This window comes from Podarcis pityusensis (assembly GCF_964106645.2).
Source record: "Podarcis pityusensis genome assembly, chromosome: 8".
Taxonomy (NCBI): Eukaryota; Metazoa; Chordata; class Lepidosauria; order Squamata; family Lacertidae; genus Podarcis; species Podarcis pityusensis.
Genome location: NC_138033.1, coordinates 23,651,054 through 23,669,771, shown reverse-complemented (window position 1 = coordinate 23,669,771; position 18,718 = coordinate 23,651,054). Strand labels below are relative to the sequence as shown.

General features: G+C 46.9%; 1 protein-coding gene across 2 annotated transcripts in view; it reads right to left on the bottom strand.

Moving 5' to 3' along the window:
• Positions 1-1,230: 1,230 nt before the first annotated feature.
• The window catches only part of ASAP3 (ArfGAP with SH3 domain, ankyrin repeat and PH domain 3), a 70,491-nt gene continuing 53,003 nt past the window's right edge, over positions 1,231-18,718 (bottom strand). For both annotated transcript variants that reach the window (XM_081015731.1, XM_081015732.1), the window contains exons 14-26: positions 18,219-18,406; positions 17,247-17,380; positions 15,726-15,820; positions 15,427-15,607; positions 14,591-14,676; positions 13,050-13,165; positions 12,248-12,315; positions 11,075-11,182; positions 9,652-9,895; positions 8,480-8,753; positions 7,537-7,708; positions 6,275-6,397; positions 1,231-5,541 (exon numbers count right to left, since the gene is read on the bottom strand). In XM_081015731.1, the coding sequence (XP_080871857.1) occupies positions 5,467-5,541; positions 6,275-6,397; positions 7,537-7,708; positions 8,480-8,753; positions 9,652-9,895; positions 11,075-11,182; positions 12,248-12,315; positions 13,050-13,165; positions 14,591-14,676; positions 15,427-15,607; positions 15,726-15,820; positions 17,247-17,380; positions 18,219-18,406 (1,864 nt within the window). In that variant the 3' untranslated portion in view covers positions 1,231-5,466. The remainder of the gene's footprint in view (positions 5,542-6,274; positions 6,398-7,536; positions 7,709-8,479; positions 8,754-9,651; positions 9,896-11,074; positions 11,183-12,247; positions 12,316-13,049; positions 13,166-14,590; positions 14,677-15,426; positions 15,608-15,725; positions 15,821-17,246; positions 17,381-18,218; positions 18,407-18,718) is intronic.

Below are 18,718 nucleotides of genomic sequence, written 5' to 3'. Positions count from 1 at the left end.
ATCCCATTAAGTCCAAGGCTGTCTTCGGGAAAAGTAGGGCACGCAACCACTAACAGTGGTTGCCGGTTCGTTTCCGTACCCAATTCAAGCTGTCCCCCCCCCCCCCAAAAAAAACAACCTCTGAAAGGCTGCCTTCTTCCCCACAGAACCTTTTGGGTGTTCAGATCAGCAGAGGGAGCTCTCTTGGTCGTTTCATTGCCCCCAGAAGTTGGTGTGTGTGAAAGCCTGGGAGAGGGTCTTCTCTGCGGCAGCCCCTAAGTTGTGGCACTCCCTCCTCTGCATCTGAGGCCTTCATTGCATTATTCCTGCTGTGTGCTTTGACACCCGAGATATTGGCCCCGAGTCAACTAAACACTTGCACTAGCAGGAGCCAGTGCAATGAGACTTCCCCCTCAATTCTTCCCCCCACCCCACCCCAAAATCATCCCGTGAGAATTCCCTGAGCTGCATGTTTAGGGAAGTTGGTTCCTTTTACATATATTAATTGCATATTAATTGCATTCATACATAACAATTTCAGTATTTGTATAGGGGTTCTTCCAAGTTGGCAGATTGTTCCGTCTGGCAAGCTAAGATGCTTTGCACTGAGAGAGCAATTATCATAGTGTGACACTGAATTCCTCCCATTTGTCAGCGTCTTCCCTATTCCTGTGACTGTCGTTTGTTTTAAACAATCTTTAATACTGTATTTCTGAATTGCTAGGAGCTGCTTTGGGACCTTATGGTGAGGAGAGAGTAGTAAATCAAATGAACCCCAACCCCATCTGGGGAAACATACACTGCCCAGGAAAACTTTCTACATTGTCCTTTTGACACTAGGTGAATATCTTTTTTTATTGCCCTACATCAGATGTGGGATATGTTGCTGCATTGCAATTCCCATCAGCTCCAGCAAGCATGCCCAATGAATGGCCAGGGATGATGGGAGCTGTAGTACAGCAACATCTGGAGGGCCAAAAGTTCTCCACTTTCCAGGAACTTCTAACCTTAAGCAGCTTGGAGGCTTACTGCCAGGTACTCATCCAGCTCCTTCCCTCACCCTCTCTTACCTACTGCTCCTTTGCTACTTGCCCATGAGGACTAGGAGGATGGCTGTGGTTTGTTTGTATTTCACTCCAGATCCTTGTGTAAGGAGTTGATATGCAAATATTTGAAAGAAATAAAGCTATGGTGGGGGGAAGCCAACCAGGGCATGAATCACACCAAAGTACTACTAGTAAAAAATAAATAAATCATCAATCAGAACTTTTATTAGAAACAAAAAAAAGATAGGAACAAAAAACAGTACATTTTCAGATGGCATATTCAACTTATCTCCCAACAACTTTTTGTCTTTTTTATATATAAAAATGCAGTATTTCAGAGAGCAGCAGACTTGTGGTATCAGCCCCATACCAGACTGATGGTATGTTGGTCCAAGAAAACAATCACAGATCCAAATACCGGTGTGGTACTTTTAAACTCAGTGCAAACAAATTTTGGAGGGGGTAACCGGGTTGAAAATTTCTGCAACAAAACCAAGATAGGTTCCTGGGAAGACACTCTGAGGGAAGCAATCTAGTTTAGAGGTATATGGCAGGCCTGTGGCGCACTCTCAGGAGGAATGACTGGAGAGGGCTGCCTCCAGTGTCTGTTGCCAGAGGCCATCACCCCACTCTGCCCAACGATGAGACTGGCCCTGCTTTCATTAGTTTGGGAAATTGGGGGGAAATGAAGCACAGTCCTGCCCCCCTGCTCTGAGTGCTGAAATCAATTTGAGATAGCTTCAAAGTATTAGCTAACATGTAAACTTCTATACCAGGAGCCTCTAAGATGACACCTTATAGGTGCCAGTGTCCCTAGTACCTTCCATGGCACCCACAAAAGGGTGCCACATTGCCTCAAAAAAACAACAATGTGAGAGATACTGTTTGCTCTTCCTGTTTCCACTGGCTCAGCCTCTCCCTAGTACAGCAAAGTTATTATGCCATGCCCCCCACGACAGCCATTTTGTGACCTAAGGCACTTTTTTAAAAAGTTCTAAATGTAGCCCACTGACCCAAAAAGGTTGGCAACCCCTGTACTACATAATAATTACATATTTACAGAGTGATCTTAAAGGGCTGCTGGGCAGCAAGGAATGACTTGGGATAGAGTACAAAGATTGCTATGCCAGTGGCTGGAATCATGAACAAGCACTTTGTACTGCAATGTTTTGTTGCAGCCCCCTTATATCACCCTCTTTTTTTGTCTTTGAGACAATTAGAATCCTATCTTTTAAAGAAGTAGAAGTTCTGGGATACTTAGGTAGGCATACTTTGTGCCAGAAGCCAGATTCTGTGCACAGAATACACACATAAATCCAGGTTTGAGAATGAAAATGGGAGTTTCCTGTTTGTCCCATCCAATCACCTCAATGGTTATTCCATTCATGTATTTGGTCAGAAACCCCACAAACTGAAACAGGCCTTAATTGACCTATTAGCCCTTACCATATTCCGTGTCAGTAAGTTCCACAGGACTGTCGGGCACAAGACAACGAAGCAGAAAGACATGAACACAGCAAACTGCATAATGCCCCTTGTCCCCACATCCCTTCTTCCTGGAGAATGTATGCTGGGGTTGGCTGAGAGAACAATACTGACTCTGCTAGTAGACTTTCTGCCCAATGTACTAGGCTTTACTTAAAAGGAACATAAAAGCCTGCCTTGCACTGAGCCAGATAAAAACCAAGCTAGATGGATCGTTTATTATCTGGTAGCAGCTCTCCAGGGTTTAAGGTAGGGAATCTTTCTCATCTGTACCTGGAGATGCCAGGGACTGAGACATCCTTCTGCATACAAAGCAGATGTTCTCCCCACCAAGCTACTCATCTACAGCTGGTAGCTGAGCAAGAATAATAAATTTAGCTCTGGTTGTTCTTGGTGCTGAAAAAGCAGCTTAAAACAACTTTGCTTGTTTAAATCATCTTACATCTGGGGCCTGGTGTGATTCCGTTTTGGAACCAGCAAAGCTTTCGCTGGCCGATGCATCCACATTATTCATTCATCCTTTGCAAAGAAATCTGCAGGGTGCTCACTGCGGAAAAGAACCAGCTGTTTAAAGATTGCCCTGAACTTTTCACACCCTGGGGAAAGGGACAGAGCATGTATGGTGATATTGCTTCTCTTTAAAACTGGTCAAACCAGACTGGAGCATTTGAAGGCGAGGACGGATGTGGTATTTAAAAGGGCAGTCACAGTGAGTTCTTCACCCATGAGAGCCAAACTGGATTTGCTATTTCCACAGCAGATATACCTATCAGCAAGACAACCCCACGGGTTCAGACATCTACCCATCTTCCTGATGGGCCATCCACCTCTTAAAACGTTTGAAGTGGTACATTCACAATTATTCATTTTTTTAAAAGTAACATTTTAAAAACAGTTGCAAACCTAATTGTGGGATTTGGGGAGGGATTTTATTGTCAGGGAGAACTGCCAATTTGGCAACTCCCACAGCTACTTTCCTTTTTGTTCAAAATTTAACCATTCTGCAGACTTGCAGAATTGGTTTTCTCATAGCTTGGCAGGAGAGGATCAAAAACGGGAGAAGGGCACTTTCCAAACTGGCTGAGCAGTTCTAAAAATATTGGGCTGGATCTTATGGCGTACTGCCCTACCAACCTCAGTCTGCTCTCAGCCAGCCCACACTGGCCTGTCTTCTTAACGACAACCAGTCCTGGCTCCCAGCCTCCTCCATAGCCCCTGTACCACTCAGCAGGGAACAGGACAGGGAGAAAACTAGAATTACTTTTCTGCATCTGCCCTTGGCTCTAGGTCCTCCTACTGTTGGCCTCTCTGCCATCCCAGTGGTGGCTGGTGCCCAAATCCAAACAGCAAGAAGTTTGGATTCAGCCTGAAAAGCTTCCAAAGTGCGAGGAGCAGTGGTTTCAAAACATTACTCTACAGAACTCACAGATTCCACAGGAAGTTATCAGGAGCTCCATAATGTAGAAAATCAATTTGTTCTCTGTTGCTCCAAGAGTAGAGCCAAAGAGTGGAAGTCACAAGGAAACAGATTTTGGCTAATAGGAGACATGTACTAATTGCTAATTGACAGAGGAACAGACGGCCTCATGAGGTGGTGGTCTTTCCTTTGCTGAAGGTATTTGAGCAGCGGTGCAACCAGCTTCTGCCAGGGATGCTGCAGCTGCAATATTCCTGCATTGTGCAGGAGGTTGGACCTCTAAGCTCCCTTCTGACTTAAAACAGTCTATGATTCTGTAATTCTGTGAGTGATAATGACAGACAGGCTGGTCAATATGGGCCCCAAGACATTTTGCAGCCTGAAGAGCTACAGATACCCTCACTTCCCACTAGCGCCCAACGCTTTGAAAAGCTTTGCTTTGTCAGACATGAGTTCTGCCCTTCATCAATCTTCTTCATTTGGAGGGCAGTGACTTCCATGAGATGTGGAAAAGCTGTGGCTGTCCTGGCACAACGCAGTCCCTGAAAGGCGAATAGCGGAGGCAAGCCCTGGAGTTTGCACACCATTATCCAACTTCTCCAGCAGCGCACACCTGGTGCTTAACAGATATAGCCACACAGGAACCTGCTTTATGCAAAGTCAGACCACTGGCCCATCTTGCTCAGCACAGTCGACACTGATTGGCAGCAGCGCTCCAGGGCTTTGGGCAGGGGCCTTCTTCATCCCCTCCTGGAGATGCCGTCAGGAATCGAACCTGGGACTTTATGAATGAAAAGCAGATGCTCTACCACTGAGCTGCAGCCCTTCCCCTAAAGGGCACTCTCAACTGACTAGGCCAGCTGGGACCAACCAAGGCTCCCAGAATCGTCTGCACGCAGCAGATGTGAAGATACTCTGCACTGGATGAAGAGATGCAAAAACAGATCCATGAGGGTAGGGTAGGGTCAAATGAATCCTCATGGGGCTGGGGCAGGATGTGCAGCAGCTCTGAAGCCCTGCCAAAGGCCTGGCTTGGTTTTCCAAGTCTCCAGCATATATGCATTTGCTGCATGTTTTCAGATTTCTCTTGGAAGCGGGGTTCCTCCCTCGTGACTGTCGTAACAGAAGCCAAGATTGCTACGAAACCAAACACTGCACTAGGAGTCTGAATCCCACCCAAGTGTACATTTGATCTCGAGCGAGAAAATCAAACGGAGGCAGAGATGACTTGGAGATGGAGCCTCCACAGCCAACGAGAAGAGACCTCAGTTGCGTGAGGCCGCAAGAAGAAGCCAGAAAAAGTCAACCAAGCAGAGCTCCTGTCCTTTCTCCTGGTCCTGCTTAACAACAGCAATGAGAACAGTAGCCAAGCCAAAGCCAGTGGCTTCTTCCCAAGGATATGATCAAGGAAGTGATTACGCAGATGGCATCCTATGGAGAAGAGCAGGCTCAAAGGAGATGGGGTGAGTCTGCCTTAGGTCTGCAAAGCAGCTCAGGCAGACTCTTCTCTGCAGCTGGAACGTGAACAAAATGGTCCCATCAGTCTTGCAATGGGTGGACAAAGCTGGAGGGGAAAACTCCCGTTCTTGTGCCATCGCCTTCAATGAAACCGATCTGTGAGGGGGGGGAGGAGAAACAAGAGGGAGACAGGATCAAAAGGGGTGGGGGAAGGCAGACGAAAGAGAGGCTCTTGCAAATGTACCTTTCATAGGAGCTGCCTTATTATTCCCCGCAAAAAACATTCTTAGGTGCAAATCTGCAATGGACCTTCCACATGACCGCAATCATTTCATTGTTTTTGAGTGTGACTGCGCTCTTTTCCTTCTGTATAATTGATGGGCTATGCCTGCAACGAGGCTCGCTCTTTCAATTGGCAGAAATAGCAGTGGTGACCACGGCAGCCTCCTAATCTCTGCTTAACCAACATGTCCGTAGCGACCACCAGTACTTCCCAGACAAAATTTGAGTAGAGCGACCAGAGTATCCACTGCTGAGTATGATGAGCACAAGAAGTTTCTGATGTCTGCTGTGGGGAAATGTCAGGAACAGCATTCCTGGAATACCGGGCACACTTATAAAGATGGATTTCACTAGTGGGAGGAAAAGGGGAAGGGGAGAGGTATGACGTAAGGAGCCTCAATACATCACTCGTAAAGAAGGGAAAGAGCGCAATTGTACAAGGAAATGATTATGGTGGTGCAGAAGGTCCATTGCAAATACACATCCGTGTTGGAAAAAACATGCCTTTGATAGTACCGTCCTCCTGCCTGCCTTCCTTCCTTCCCTCCCAAGCTAGAAGGAACAGTGTTTCCCCACTTTGTCCCATGGAGGAAGCAGCAACACTCACCCAACTTTGATCATCCTCTTCCCGCGTCACCACAATCACTTCACCCTTGGAGAAAGTCAGCTCCCGAGCCTTGTCCCCCTTGCAGTCAACCAAGGCCATGACTCTCTTTGGCCGTCCCTTAGCCTGCAAAAGTGAAAAACGGTAGTCGTCAGTTCTACACAACCCTCTTTCCCTTTCCACAGCCCTTCAGTGGTTCTGTGAAGCCTAAACAGAATTGCAAACAGGCACCTCATTGATGAAAGGGTGAAGAGTTACCCACCCCTAGCCACAGGTTACTCAACCCTGCCGAAAGCCTTGTCACCCATTCTGCAAGCCAGCAGGGGAGAACTTGTGACACCTCCCCCTCCGAGATGTTGTAAGACTATATCATCCCTGATATGCATATTTATTGTGGATTTTTTTGGGGGGGGGGGTGGTTAAGCTGTTTGAATCTTCACACTTAGCCTTAGGGTTCTTAGCAATCTCTGCTGGGCACCCCTTTATCTTATTTACTCGAATCTAATGCTCACCTTTTTGGCCAAATTACACTGCAAAAATCAAGGTGCGCATTAGATTCGATGGCACATTTACATTTGCCAGCAAATACTTTTATTGGTTTCAAGGTTCTGAAAATTAAGGTGTGCATTAGATTCAATAACGCATTAGACTTGAGTAAATACTCAAGTCTATTTACTTATTTATTTTATTTAGTAAATAAATTTATTATTTATTTACTAAAGCACGTGTTGCCCACTCTTCAGCCAAAAAAAAGAAAAAGAAAAAGAGGAAAGGAAAGCCTCCTGCAGAGGCTTTTCAGTATCTGTAGTAAGAGAGTTCTTGTCCTAAAGGCTTGCAATTAAGACACAACTCAAAAGGAAACAGGGTTGGGAGGGAAGAGGGAAAAAGCAAACTCAGGTATTAGGCCTTAGTTACAGATTTCTTCTAACAAGCAGCTGGAATGGAAACAGATCAAGGAGGAAGAGAAGCCAAAAGTTTCTGGGCTCTCAGCTGATACAGTCCTGCCTCTCCCTGTGCTATAGCCTGCACATATCACCATAGGAAAGTTCTACACCTCATCCTGCCTCACCAGAGGTCCATCATTCTATCCTACCAGCCATACATGCTCTTCGCCTGAAGCTTCTAGGGGCAACCACAACCTCTTTCCACAACAGCCTTTATCATCTGAACTTACATCTCAATGGCTCGATTACTGAAATGGATGCACACTGACTATTGGCCCCAGATACCGAATGCTGACAGCATCACCATCTCACAGAACTCACCGGGGCAAACCTTCTTGGCATTGGCACGGGGGGAGGTGTCTGGGCCAGTATCGGAGACTTGCAGGAAGGCAGTTCTTCTGGGCAACCAGAGCTCTGAGGGGAAAGTGGGGTGCCAGGCAGCTTGCCCACGGAGCCACTACTGATCCGTCGATAGGATCGGGTGCTCTCAGAGCTGTAGAGGGAAGAGAAAGTGCATGTAAACAAAGGGTAGCCAAGGAACCCCCTGCATGCCAGGAAAGGGCAGCGCCACAGGCAAAAGTGGGTGGAGCCACAGATGTGACTCTAACCTTTGTACATTCCAGCCAGAAACGCTTTCCCCCCAGGCAAGCAAGAGGCTTCAAGGGCACATTCCAGCCAGGCAAAAGCACTCAAGGGAGGTGCAGATCAAGGCTGGTAAGGGCTGTGGCCCAGTGCGAGTCCTGAACCCCAGGCCCGAGGTTTTCCAGCCTAGCCCTAGAGCAAGGGTAGCAACACATGCCTGGTGGTCTGCACTCAGTTCAGACCTAAAAATAACATTAGTTTGGTTGAGGCGGGACAGAAGGGAGCAAAGGCTCCACCTGCACTATGCGTTTAAAGCATCATCCTACCACTTTGAACAGCTATGGTTTCCTCCAAAGAATGCTGGGAAGCCAGAGTGCTTTAACAATTGATCCCTCTCTCTGCAGAACTCCGGGAAATGCAGCTCTGGGAGGGGAACAGGGGGTCTCCTAACAACTCTCAGAAACCTTAACAAACTACATTTCCCAGGATTCTTTGGGAGGAAGCCATGACTGCTTAAAGTGGTACGATACCATTTTAAAAGTATAGTGCAAGTGGTGCCAAAATCAGTTTTCCCCAGGCCATTTATGGTAACCATATCTTAGACTAGGCCCTTGAAGCTGCTGCTAACATACAAGGTGCTTGGCTTTCAGGCCTTTCCACAACTGACACCTCCTGGTCTCACCTGAACTTGACTGGGTTGGCTTGTCCTTGTTCTGGAGAGGTCCCAGGAGAAGGCTGTAGCACTGTTGCCTGACTGGGGTCCGATCTTCTGCGCAGGGAGCCACTTTCCTTTTCGGAGCAGGTTTCCCAGTAGGCTGTGCCTTTGACTTCCACAGAATTGCGAAAGCTTGATGGCTGCCGGGACGTGCCACCATCTGGCATTCCAGGAACGCTGGAAGTGGACAAGTGCCGCCCCTCAGGGACATCTGGTGACTGAGGCAAGGACTCTGATGGGTCTAGAAAGAAATGGGAAATGAATTACTTACTGAAGCAGAAACTGAGATCTCAGAATTACATTGGCTAAGTAAACAGAAGGATGGAGGGTTGTAGTCAATGTTAGCCATACTCAGAGTCATCTATATCCACAGAACTATGATACCTAGCACCCGTAACTGCAGTTCTCAAGACCCTTTGGGGAAAGCCATGTGTTTTAAATGTATAGATGTAGCTAATGCTAATGGACATGACTAACTTAGGCCCTTTAGTTTTAATGGGTCTATTAGGAGTAAAACCTAGTTGGGTATATCCTGGACACTTTTTTTCATACCTGGAAGGAGTGAGCAGTAAATAGAAGGTATCAGGCAATGATTTTAGTGCTTAATGGAGATACTGGATACAAGCTCCCAATGGATGCTAAGATCTTTCTACTTGGAGCACATAGGCAGCTGCTTAGGAGTTTGGCGATTACAGGGAGGGCATTACTGACTGCAAAACTGAAGGCAAGAACATCTGCTGGATATGCAAACATCAGAATGTAAGAATCAGAAAGTATGTCTGTACACATAAACTTAACATAATAAATATTAATGTGAGGGGAAATTATTTGATCACAAGATGGGTTCCATTTTATTCAACTCTCCAGCCAATGTGCCCCAAGAAAATGTCCATGTAGAGGTCTTGGCTATAATCTAAGATATAATGCATAGACACACACATACAGTATGTATAAGATAAATATAATACATGGGTTTTACCCACATTGTGAATTTAGATATTGTATAATATGTGTCTCTCTGTGTGTATACACACTTCATTTTCCAATTGCAGCAGACTTGCTCTTTTTCTACTGGGGCTCTGATGCACACCTTTGCGCAAAGCATGTGGTCAGCCTTGTCACTGCTTGGCTCTACTTACCCAAAGCACTCTGCCCTGGTTTTGTCTTGGAATTCCCTCTGGTGGGATTTTTGACTGGCAGCGGTGGTGGGGTCTCCTCACTTTTTGAGCTTCGCAGGCCAGGCCGTGAGGGGACCAGGATGGTCTCGTAGGTCTTGTTGCTGATGTCTATACCTGTGCAACTCCACCTGTTTGGAGGGAAGAGGGCAGGCTGGCCTGTGGTCGGAGACGATGAAGACCCAAAAGACCGCTGCAGTGGGCTCACCTATCGGAGAAAGCAGCAAAGCTCTGTTTCAATATCCCTATACCTCTTAGCTCACTGTTCCCCAGCCTAGTGCCTCCCAGACTTCACTGGATTACAACTTCCCTCATCTCTCACCACTGAGTCATACTAGTTGTTGTCTCAAAACATCTGGAGCGCATGACATCAGAAGAAGACTGTACTAGATGCTCATTACCTTCTTTCACTGCACTCAGGACCAGTTCCTGAAACTAACCCTTCCTCTGAGTCTTAAGGGCCTCTCCATGGCGCAAAAGCACATTCCAATTTGAGGCAGCAAATGGTGTCGAAATTGGTGCACATCTGAAGAGATTTGTGAGACACGAGCAAGAGTGAAGGCCATAGGAGTGAACCAGAAGAGCCCTGGCTAAAGACCCGTCTACTTCAACACTCCACTTTTCACAGTGGCCAACATGATGGCCATTGAGGCTTCCCAGCTGGTATCGGAGAAAGACTACCTCAAACCATGAGATTGCGTGGTTGGAGAGAAAGCAATGGGGTGAGAGAAATGGGCCAGTCTAGGCAGGTGGAGGACTTTGCAATGAAGTTACAGTCAAGCTGTGACTGTGGATGCAATGTTTATGAACCTGTTGAAGGCTTCTACCAGCCCCTTCCTTGTACAACCCCAGGCTGGCCATGTAGGTCCAGCCCTCAGAACCCAAGAACTGTCCTCTTGGATCAGACCAGAGGCCCATCAGGTCCAGCATCCTGTTCTCACAGTGGCCAACCAGATGTCTATGGGAAGCCCAAAAGTCGGACATGTGTGCAACAGCGACTCTCCACACTTGTGATTCCCAACAACTGGTATTCAGAAACATTCCGTCTTAGACAATGGAGGTAGAACATAGCCTGCCCTCCATGAATGCCTGACCATCTTTTAAAACCCTCACAGCATCTTGTGAGAACAACTTTCATAACCACGTGCCCTATGGTTTCCCAACCACAGGACATCATTTACCAGGGCAACCAGAGGGCAAGACATCCTTACAGCAGCTTCAGTTCTTTGGTTTGCAGAGAAATACCTTCAGAGGATTTACACTGCATAGGACAGACTACAAGTTCCATGATCCCTAACCACTGGCCATGTTGACTGGGGCTGATGGGAGCTGGGCTCCCCACTTCTGAATAAGGACAAACACAGTCAGAGCTCCTAACACACAGCACCTTCTCATCCAGCTCATCTTCACTGTCATAAGAAAACTCCTGAGGGGTTTCCCAGTCGTAGTCCAAGTGTATCTGGGAAGCCAATTTCCCCGCCTGGGCTTGCTCCAGCTGTAAACAAAGAGGACACAGAGACTCCATAGTCAGTTTACCAATGAGAAAGACCCTTCTGGTTCCTGCAAGTGATGTAGTGCTGCAAAACCTAACGTGCTTGGGGACACAATGGGGCTTACCCCCCCCCCCAAGGAATCATGCACTGGAAGCCTTCCAAATGCTACAGGAGGCAACGATGGGTCTGCTACTAACAGTGCAAACCATATCTACCCAGAAGTAAGTCCCACCAAGCTCAATGGATTCAACAACCAAGGAAATGTGAAGGCCAGAAACCGTCTTGGCTGTGAGTCCCAGAAGACATGCTCCCTGCAGACCTTTTCCATCTGGCCTGGGAAGATGGAACCTTGACTGACTCCAGCTACAAAAGCTGAGGCTGCTGAACGGACTCTTGGGCAGGGGTGTTGTTGGGGGGGGGCGTTGTTGCTATTACTGATTTTTTTTATATCTTAATTTTAGATCTTATAATTTACATGGGAAATGCTCAATTTGGTTGCATATTTTTTGGTGTTTTATTTATTGTTTATGACCATTCTTGTTACGTTGTGATTATGTATTTTTTTTCCATGTTGCATGCTACCTGGAGCATTGTTTGAACTAGGAAAAGGTGGCATACAGATTAAATTAAGTAGGCATGCATGTAAATGTTCTTAGGACTGTAGCCATAGCCAGTCAATTCCAGCTCACTAACAAGCACTGTTTGCAGGGTCCCTCTGCCTGGACCTCAAGGCCCCTCCGCAAGCCACACCCCTCACCAGTCCTTAGCCACACCCTCCTCAAATGCCTTTGCCTGTCTGGAATGTGGCCGTGGACAGTGATAATGCCCACCTTTCCTTCCTGAAGCTCAAGATGACATACCAGATTCTCTCCTTCCTATTTAACCCCCACAGCAACCCCACGGGGTAGGATAGGGCAGCAAATAGTGCCTGCTGCAAAAATCACCCAGCTAGCTTCATGGCTGAATGAAAAATTGAGCTCTGGCGTCTCAGGTCCATCACTCTAACCATCACACCATGTTGGCTCTCAATGTTTCACAGATGACCCCTAGCTTCACCCCCAACCTACCAAGTCTTCACACTCGGCATGCTTGTACCTCCTCGCCACATCCAGAGGTGTTTCGCCAGCTGCATTTACTGAACAGAGAGAGAAAAACAAAGCAAGGCTGTAGGAGGTGTGGGGAGGGAAGGGGCATTTTAATATATTACCCCCACTTGAAAGAGGGCATAGAGCTGTTGACATATGTGGGCTTCCCTTGAATTGAGCCAGAAGCTGCAGTTAGTGCAGAATGCTTCAGCATATAACACCTCGCTCACAGATCTGCACTGGCTGCTGACTTGCTATGGGGCTGAGTTCAAGGTGTTGCTGCTATCAGTATAGAAAGCCCTTAATAACTTTGCCTCCGAGAGTTCCTTGCCCCATATATATCCGCTTCAATCTGCAGAACTGCTCCTGTTACAGGTGCCACATAATATATTTCAGTGTGGTGGCACCTAAACTTTGGAACTCTCTGCCTAGTGACATCAGCCGGGCGCCTTCACTTACCAAGTACTCTTTTCGGCGCCTGCTAAAAACGTTTTTGTTTAGGTGAGCTTATCCAGAATGCCGATGTGTGTTTTAACCTGCTTTTAGTTTATCGTCAATTTTTCCCGGAACACTTTAAATTGTTGTTTTTAACTGCTTTTACCAAGAATTTTATGGTCTAATTATTACTATTATTTTGCAAACTGCTTTGAAGTTTTTTTGCAATCGAGCAGTGTATACATTTTATGAAAGAACCAAACCAAGGCTCATTTTGTGCATGCCTGAAGAGAAGCGTGCTTATGTATTTGCACATCTTAGAGGAAGTCACCTGGGGGCCATATCCTACCTGCATTTGTAGAGGCTTTCCCCTTCAGCAGGAGCTTGATGCAGTTGGGCTGATTATACTGGGCCCCATAATGCAGGGCTGTGCTCCCATCTGGAGTGGGCCGGTCCAGATTTCCCCTGAACACAGACAAGACAAACGAAGGGCAAAATCCAGGTTTTTTAAAAAAAGAAACTGAAAACACAAAGCCTAGTTTGTCAGTTCTCATGGCTGCAGGGGAGATCTCCTTAATCTTCCCCATGCCCATCTCCTCTCGCCAGGCTTCTCAGTCACCCCTTCCTGTCCTTACTTTAGAAAAGAACTCTGAATTAGCCAGAAATTCAGAGTCTTGGGGTTGTGTGCAACGCAACACTAAGCAGATAATTTCGTCAGCACCAGGATTTCTCCTTGTGCAACAGAACAGTCTCTCCCTAAATCTGTTCTGGGGGTTCCCTCAACCCTCCAGAGCAGATTTTGGGGTGGCATAGTGTGTGCACGGGATGGGGAGGGTGAGGAAGAGAGGAGGGGAAATCCCCTTGCACTAACGCAAAATTTTAGTTGAATTCCACCTATACGTTTTGCAAATGGGACCTGCATCAACAATAATACACTAAACTTAATGAGAGTAAAAAAATTCCTTCCTGTAGCACCTTAAAGACCAACTAAGTTAGTTCTTGGTATAAGCTTTCGTGTGCATGCACACTTCTTCAGATACACAGTATCTGAAGAAGTATTTCGTGCATGCACACGAAAGCTTATACCAAGAACTAACTTAGTTGGTCTTTAAGGTGCTACAGGAAGGAATTTTTTTATTTCGACTATGGCAGACCAACACGGCTACCCATCTGTTAATGAGAGTAGAGAGACCACAGCTCAGAGGCTGGATGCAGAAGGACGCCGGTTCAGTCTGCCTCATCTCCATGTAAAACTGGGCAAGACCTTAGCCTTAAACCCTGAAGAGCCAGTCAATGTGGACAATACTGAGCTAGAAGAGCTAATGATTTGACTCGGGTAAAGCCGCTTTCTATGTTCCTCTGAGTTCAGGGTTCTTGTCAGCCATTCCTTCCAAACAGGACACTCCATTTCTCTATCCCCACGCCTCTAGTTTTACATTTCTTTCTAACATTTCTCACATTCTGTGCCCACTGAGCATGCTCAGTTCTTATCAGGCTATTTGGGAGGGCAGGGCTCTCCTCAAGTTTTTGTGTCTAAAGATTTTGTACCTTTGCAAAACTCAAGATTCCCTTAAGCAAGCTTGATAACTCTTCCTTGGTCACGTTTGCGCCATACATTAAAAGAACATGGCTCCTGGGAACTGCAGTTCCCTGGCACAAGGGTACAATTCCTGGCACCCTTTATGAACTACACTTCCCAGGATTCTTTGGGGGTGACCCTGATTTCTCAGTGGCTCCATTTCTACCCGCACCCACCAGCTGTGCCCACTATTAGGCAGACTGATATCACATCCAACTGAACCTGATTGCACAACTCTATGTGCAGAATTCTGCCTTCCTGCATACCTCCTTGTCTATAGGTAGTGGAGAGTTCTCAACGCTGAGCCTTACCCGTTCTGAATAATGAAGTCAACCAGGGGGAGGGAAGTCTTGTTGGCATAGCGCACAGCCAGATGCAAAGCCCGCTCACCTGGTTCCTATGAGAAGGGCAAAGAGGCAATACTTTGCAAGCCTTTCTGTGCTAGAGCTCTGCTCTGATAGATCAAGTCAGATGAGGTGGGGGAAGGACAAAAACCAATCAACCACAAGTCAAAGGAAATCCTGTGTAAGCTGCCTGGGTGTTGGCTCTACTGTTTGGGCTCCCTGCCTCTACCAACCACTCCTATATCAGGAAGTTTTTAATGTTTGATGCTTTACTATGTTTTATATATGCTGTGGCCGGGACACGGGTGGCGCTGTGGATTAAACCACAGAGCCTAGGACTTGCTGATCAGAAGGTCAGCGGTTCAAATCCCCGTGATGGGGTGAACTCCCGTTGCTCTGTCCCTGCTCCTGCCAACCTAGCAGTTCGAAAGCATGTCAAAGTGCAAGTAGATAAATAGGTACCGCTCCGGCGGGAAGGTAAACGGTGGTTTGCCAGAAGCGGCTTAATCATGCTGGCCACATGACCCAGAAGCTGTATGCCAGCTCCCTCAGCCAACAAAGCGAGATGAGTGCCGCAACCCCAGAGTCGACCATGACTGGACCTAATGGTCAGGGGTCCCGTTACCTTTACCTTATATATGCTGTAAGCCAGCCGGAGTGGCTGGGGAAACCAGCCACCACAATGTGGCAGGCCATTATTTATGGGGTCTTGTGATGCCGAAATGCTTCCAGCTAGCTAAGTGATGGCTCACACCTCGTTCCAGTGTTTCCCCTGTGCACACACTCAGTTTTATTCTGCTCACCTGGCCTTCGGGGCTGGCTAGAGGTTTGGACAGGTCGTGGCCCTCTGCAAAGGCCTGAAGCAGAGCCAGGAGATCCCTGCTCCGGATTGCTTCCCAGAGGCGGCAAGGCTCATCCCTGGCTGCTTTGTGAACGTACTTGCGCTCCATGTACTTGGCCATGATGAATTCCTTCCGGGCATTCCTGTGTGGAGGGAAGACGGAGAGGTCTCAAACACGGCACCTGTCGTCTAACCCACTGCAATGCAGGAAACCCTCCCACAGCTGTCCCAAGGTGGTCCCCCGCTTCAGTTTCTACTCACATATCGCTGCTTGAGGAGGGTTTCGGGCTCACAGGGACTGGCAAAGTGGCCTCCATGACTTCATTAAACTTGGCATTGCCAATGCTGACTGCCAGCTGTAAGAACAAGGAAAGGAACCGGTGTTACTGGAGGGGAGACGTATCTCCATGAAGCATTGAGGACATACAGGCTTTGGGTGGGTGGGTGAGGAGAGGTCCTGGGCAAAAATCTCTCCCTGCCGGGCCCCCTCTTCTGTTTTAAGAGGCATTCCCAGGCTTCCTGACAATGGTTTGGGAGGATCAGTGGTGCTCTGAGCAGCAATGAGAGCGCACCATTAAAAACACTCCCCACAATGCCCCAGGGAAACAGGGCATTGTGGGAAATGGGAACGTAGGCTAGACCCAACTGTCTGACCAGGGGGGTAGAAAATGAAAAGGAGGCCCAGGGCAGGCATCAGCAGTGGGTGTTGCCTAAGGATGCCATGTGACAATAATAATACTGTAGGTAGAAGAGCTTCCCATAGGTGTCCATTTGCCTAGTTGGTAAGGCAATCCAAGGCAAAAGGCCTCCCCTCACCTTTCTCTACTCCGGACAGCAAGTGAAATCTCTTTTGTTTAGGGAGCCGTTTGAGAAGGACAGGGATAAGAGGATTTAGGAAACTCTTTGCTGCTTAACTTTTTGTATTTGTTGCCGTGATGGGATGATTTGCTCTGGATACATTTCTATAATATGTTTATGCATTTTGATTACTTTCTCTTATCCTTGAAAATCTAAACTACGCTAAAAGAAAATGATGGCATTCTAACCCAATATATATTTTAAGTCCCCACAACCACCCTGAAGGTATGAAAAGGCAGAGTATAAAGAGGAAAAGGGGTCCCTGATTAATTCTCCGCAAGGAGCCTTTCCTTCTTTATTTTAGGGCCAGGGTGGGGAACATACGCTGGACTACAGTTTCCATAACCCCTGAGTATTGACGATTCTGGCTGGGGCTGATGGGAGCTGGAGTCCAGCAGCTTTAGGGGGGGGGCACAGGTTCCCTATTCCTATTTTGGGCTATCAAGCTTCTGCCTTTCCCGGCGGCATCACTTTACAATGTGTTGCTCTTAGGGACACAGCAGCTACTGTCATGCAAGAAGAGATCTAAAGCAGCAGGACTGGGGAAACTATGGCCCTCCAGATATTGTTGGGACTATAACTCCCATCATCCTTGACCACTGGGCCATGCTGGCTAGGGATGATGGGAGTTGGGAGTCCAGCAACACCTGGAGGGTCAGAGATCCTCTACCCCTCATCTAAACCAACCCCAAGGGCACTTAGCCGGTTCCTGCTAGATTTAAAATCTGTTTGTAGGCACAAAAATACCTGGTTTTACACCAGATTTAGCTTCCCACTGTTGTGCCGGTGAGTTCAGGATGCCAAAGAATTTGATGCCACCATGGAGGAAGCAACTTTGGCAGTGTCGCTACAAAAGAGAGAAGGAGGCAAAACAGAAGTGGGGGAAGGCTCACTCTGTTTCCAACGCACAGCCTTTGTGCTTACCAGCAGTTCAGAAGTGCTGAGCACATCCAGGGTCAAAGACTGGATTCGGGAGTAGTGCACCCCCAACTCACGGTGGATCCCTGAGCACTCGATGCATGTCAGAATGCCAAGGTTGGTGGAGAGCCACGTGGGATCTGAGAGAGAAGCCAAGTACAGAGATGCTACATGAAAAAGATGTTTTCTCCCCGCCAAGACTCATTCCTTTCCCACCTTGACATGTAAGCAGGTTACAAAAGGACAGTGGGTACAAGCTGTTGGAAGCCCCATGGAAGTGAAGGCAATGGCTGAGAGACTCTTTGGCACAGCCCTCATCCATTTCAATTGGGGTGACATGGAAATATTCCCATTGGACAAATATAGGCAATACGTTTATTAGTACAAAATGGAAGAGAAGTCATTCATTTATGAGGAATATTATGATTATAAAATTGCATCTTTTTTTGTGTACAGTAATACTTGTCGATCTATGATAATAATAAGTACGAACATACTCTAAAAACAGTATGTATAATTGTAAGATAAAGTAAGATGTAAAGATATACTTGTGAGTAATAAAGGAAAAACTAATAATAATAAAAAAGGAAATATTCCCATTGGATCAGAAAGCTTATTGAGACTTGGGCCTTGGATTTTGTAAGAGGTCGCATCAAATCAAATCCTTTATTAAGGCAACCAAATACAGTTGTAGCCAAACAACTTAAGAACTAAACTTCTTAACAAAAATAAAAGCTTGACCCACACGGTAAATAAAAGCATACAAGTGGCAACCATTTTCCTTTCAGAAAATTACGACTTCATGGTCTGAAAATGCAGGTGTGCTTTGCTGAGCAAAGGTGGATTTTGCTCAGTTAAGCATTCCTCTTCTCCCTGCTGCGATTTTAAGGCGGGGAAAGTACTGGGAAACTCTGGACAAGGCAATGGCATCCACATCCTTTCATGCTGTGTTGCAGCACCCATCCCTGCTGCACCTACCTGGGGCTCCGCAGTCACAGCATTGCCTGTTGCCTGGCATGTTCTTCACCTCGCCAATGATGAGTTTGGTGAGCTCTTGCAGCCCCCCATCTGCCCTGCTGCCGGCCGAAGACATGCACCCTCCTGGGTCCCCCTTGAAAGCGTTGCTGAGTGCTTCGTCCTTGCTGTTCTGGAGCACCGACACCCACCTGGTTCGTGGGAAAGAACACCCATCAGGAACCCATTTGATTTGCAGGCCAGGACAAATGCCTTTCATGACTGCAGTCACTAAAGAAAGACCTTTTTTACATTTAAAGAAATATTTCCATTTCTTTAAACAAGAGCACATACTTCAGTAACATTCAAGAATTAAAAACAACAACAATACAGGTAAATACGAATTTAACATGGACACACAAAACATAAAATTTGGGTTGTTTCATTCATGGAAAAAATAATTGTCAGTGTTGGGAGGTAGTAACGTTTCAAAACAGATTTGCTTTATTTATAAATATCAGGAT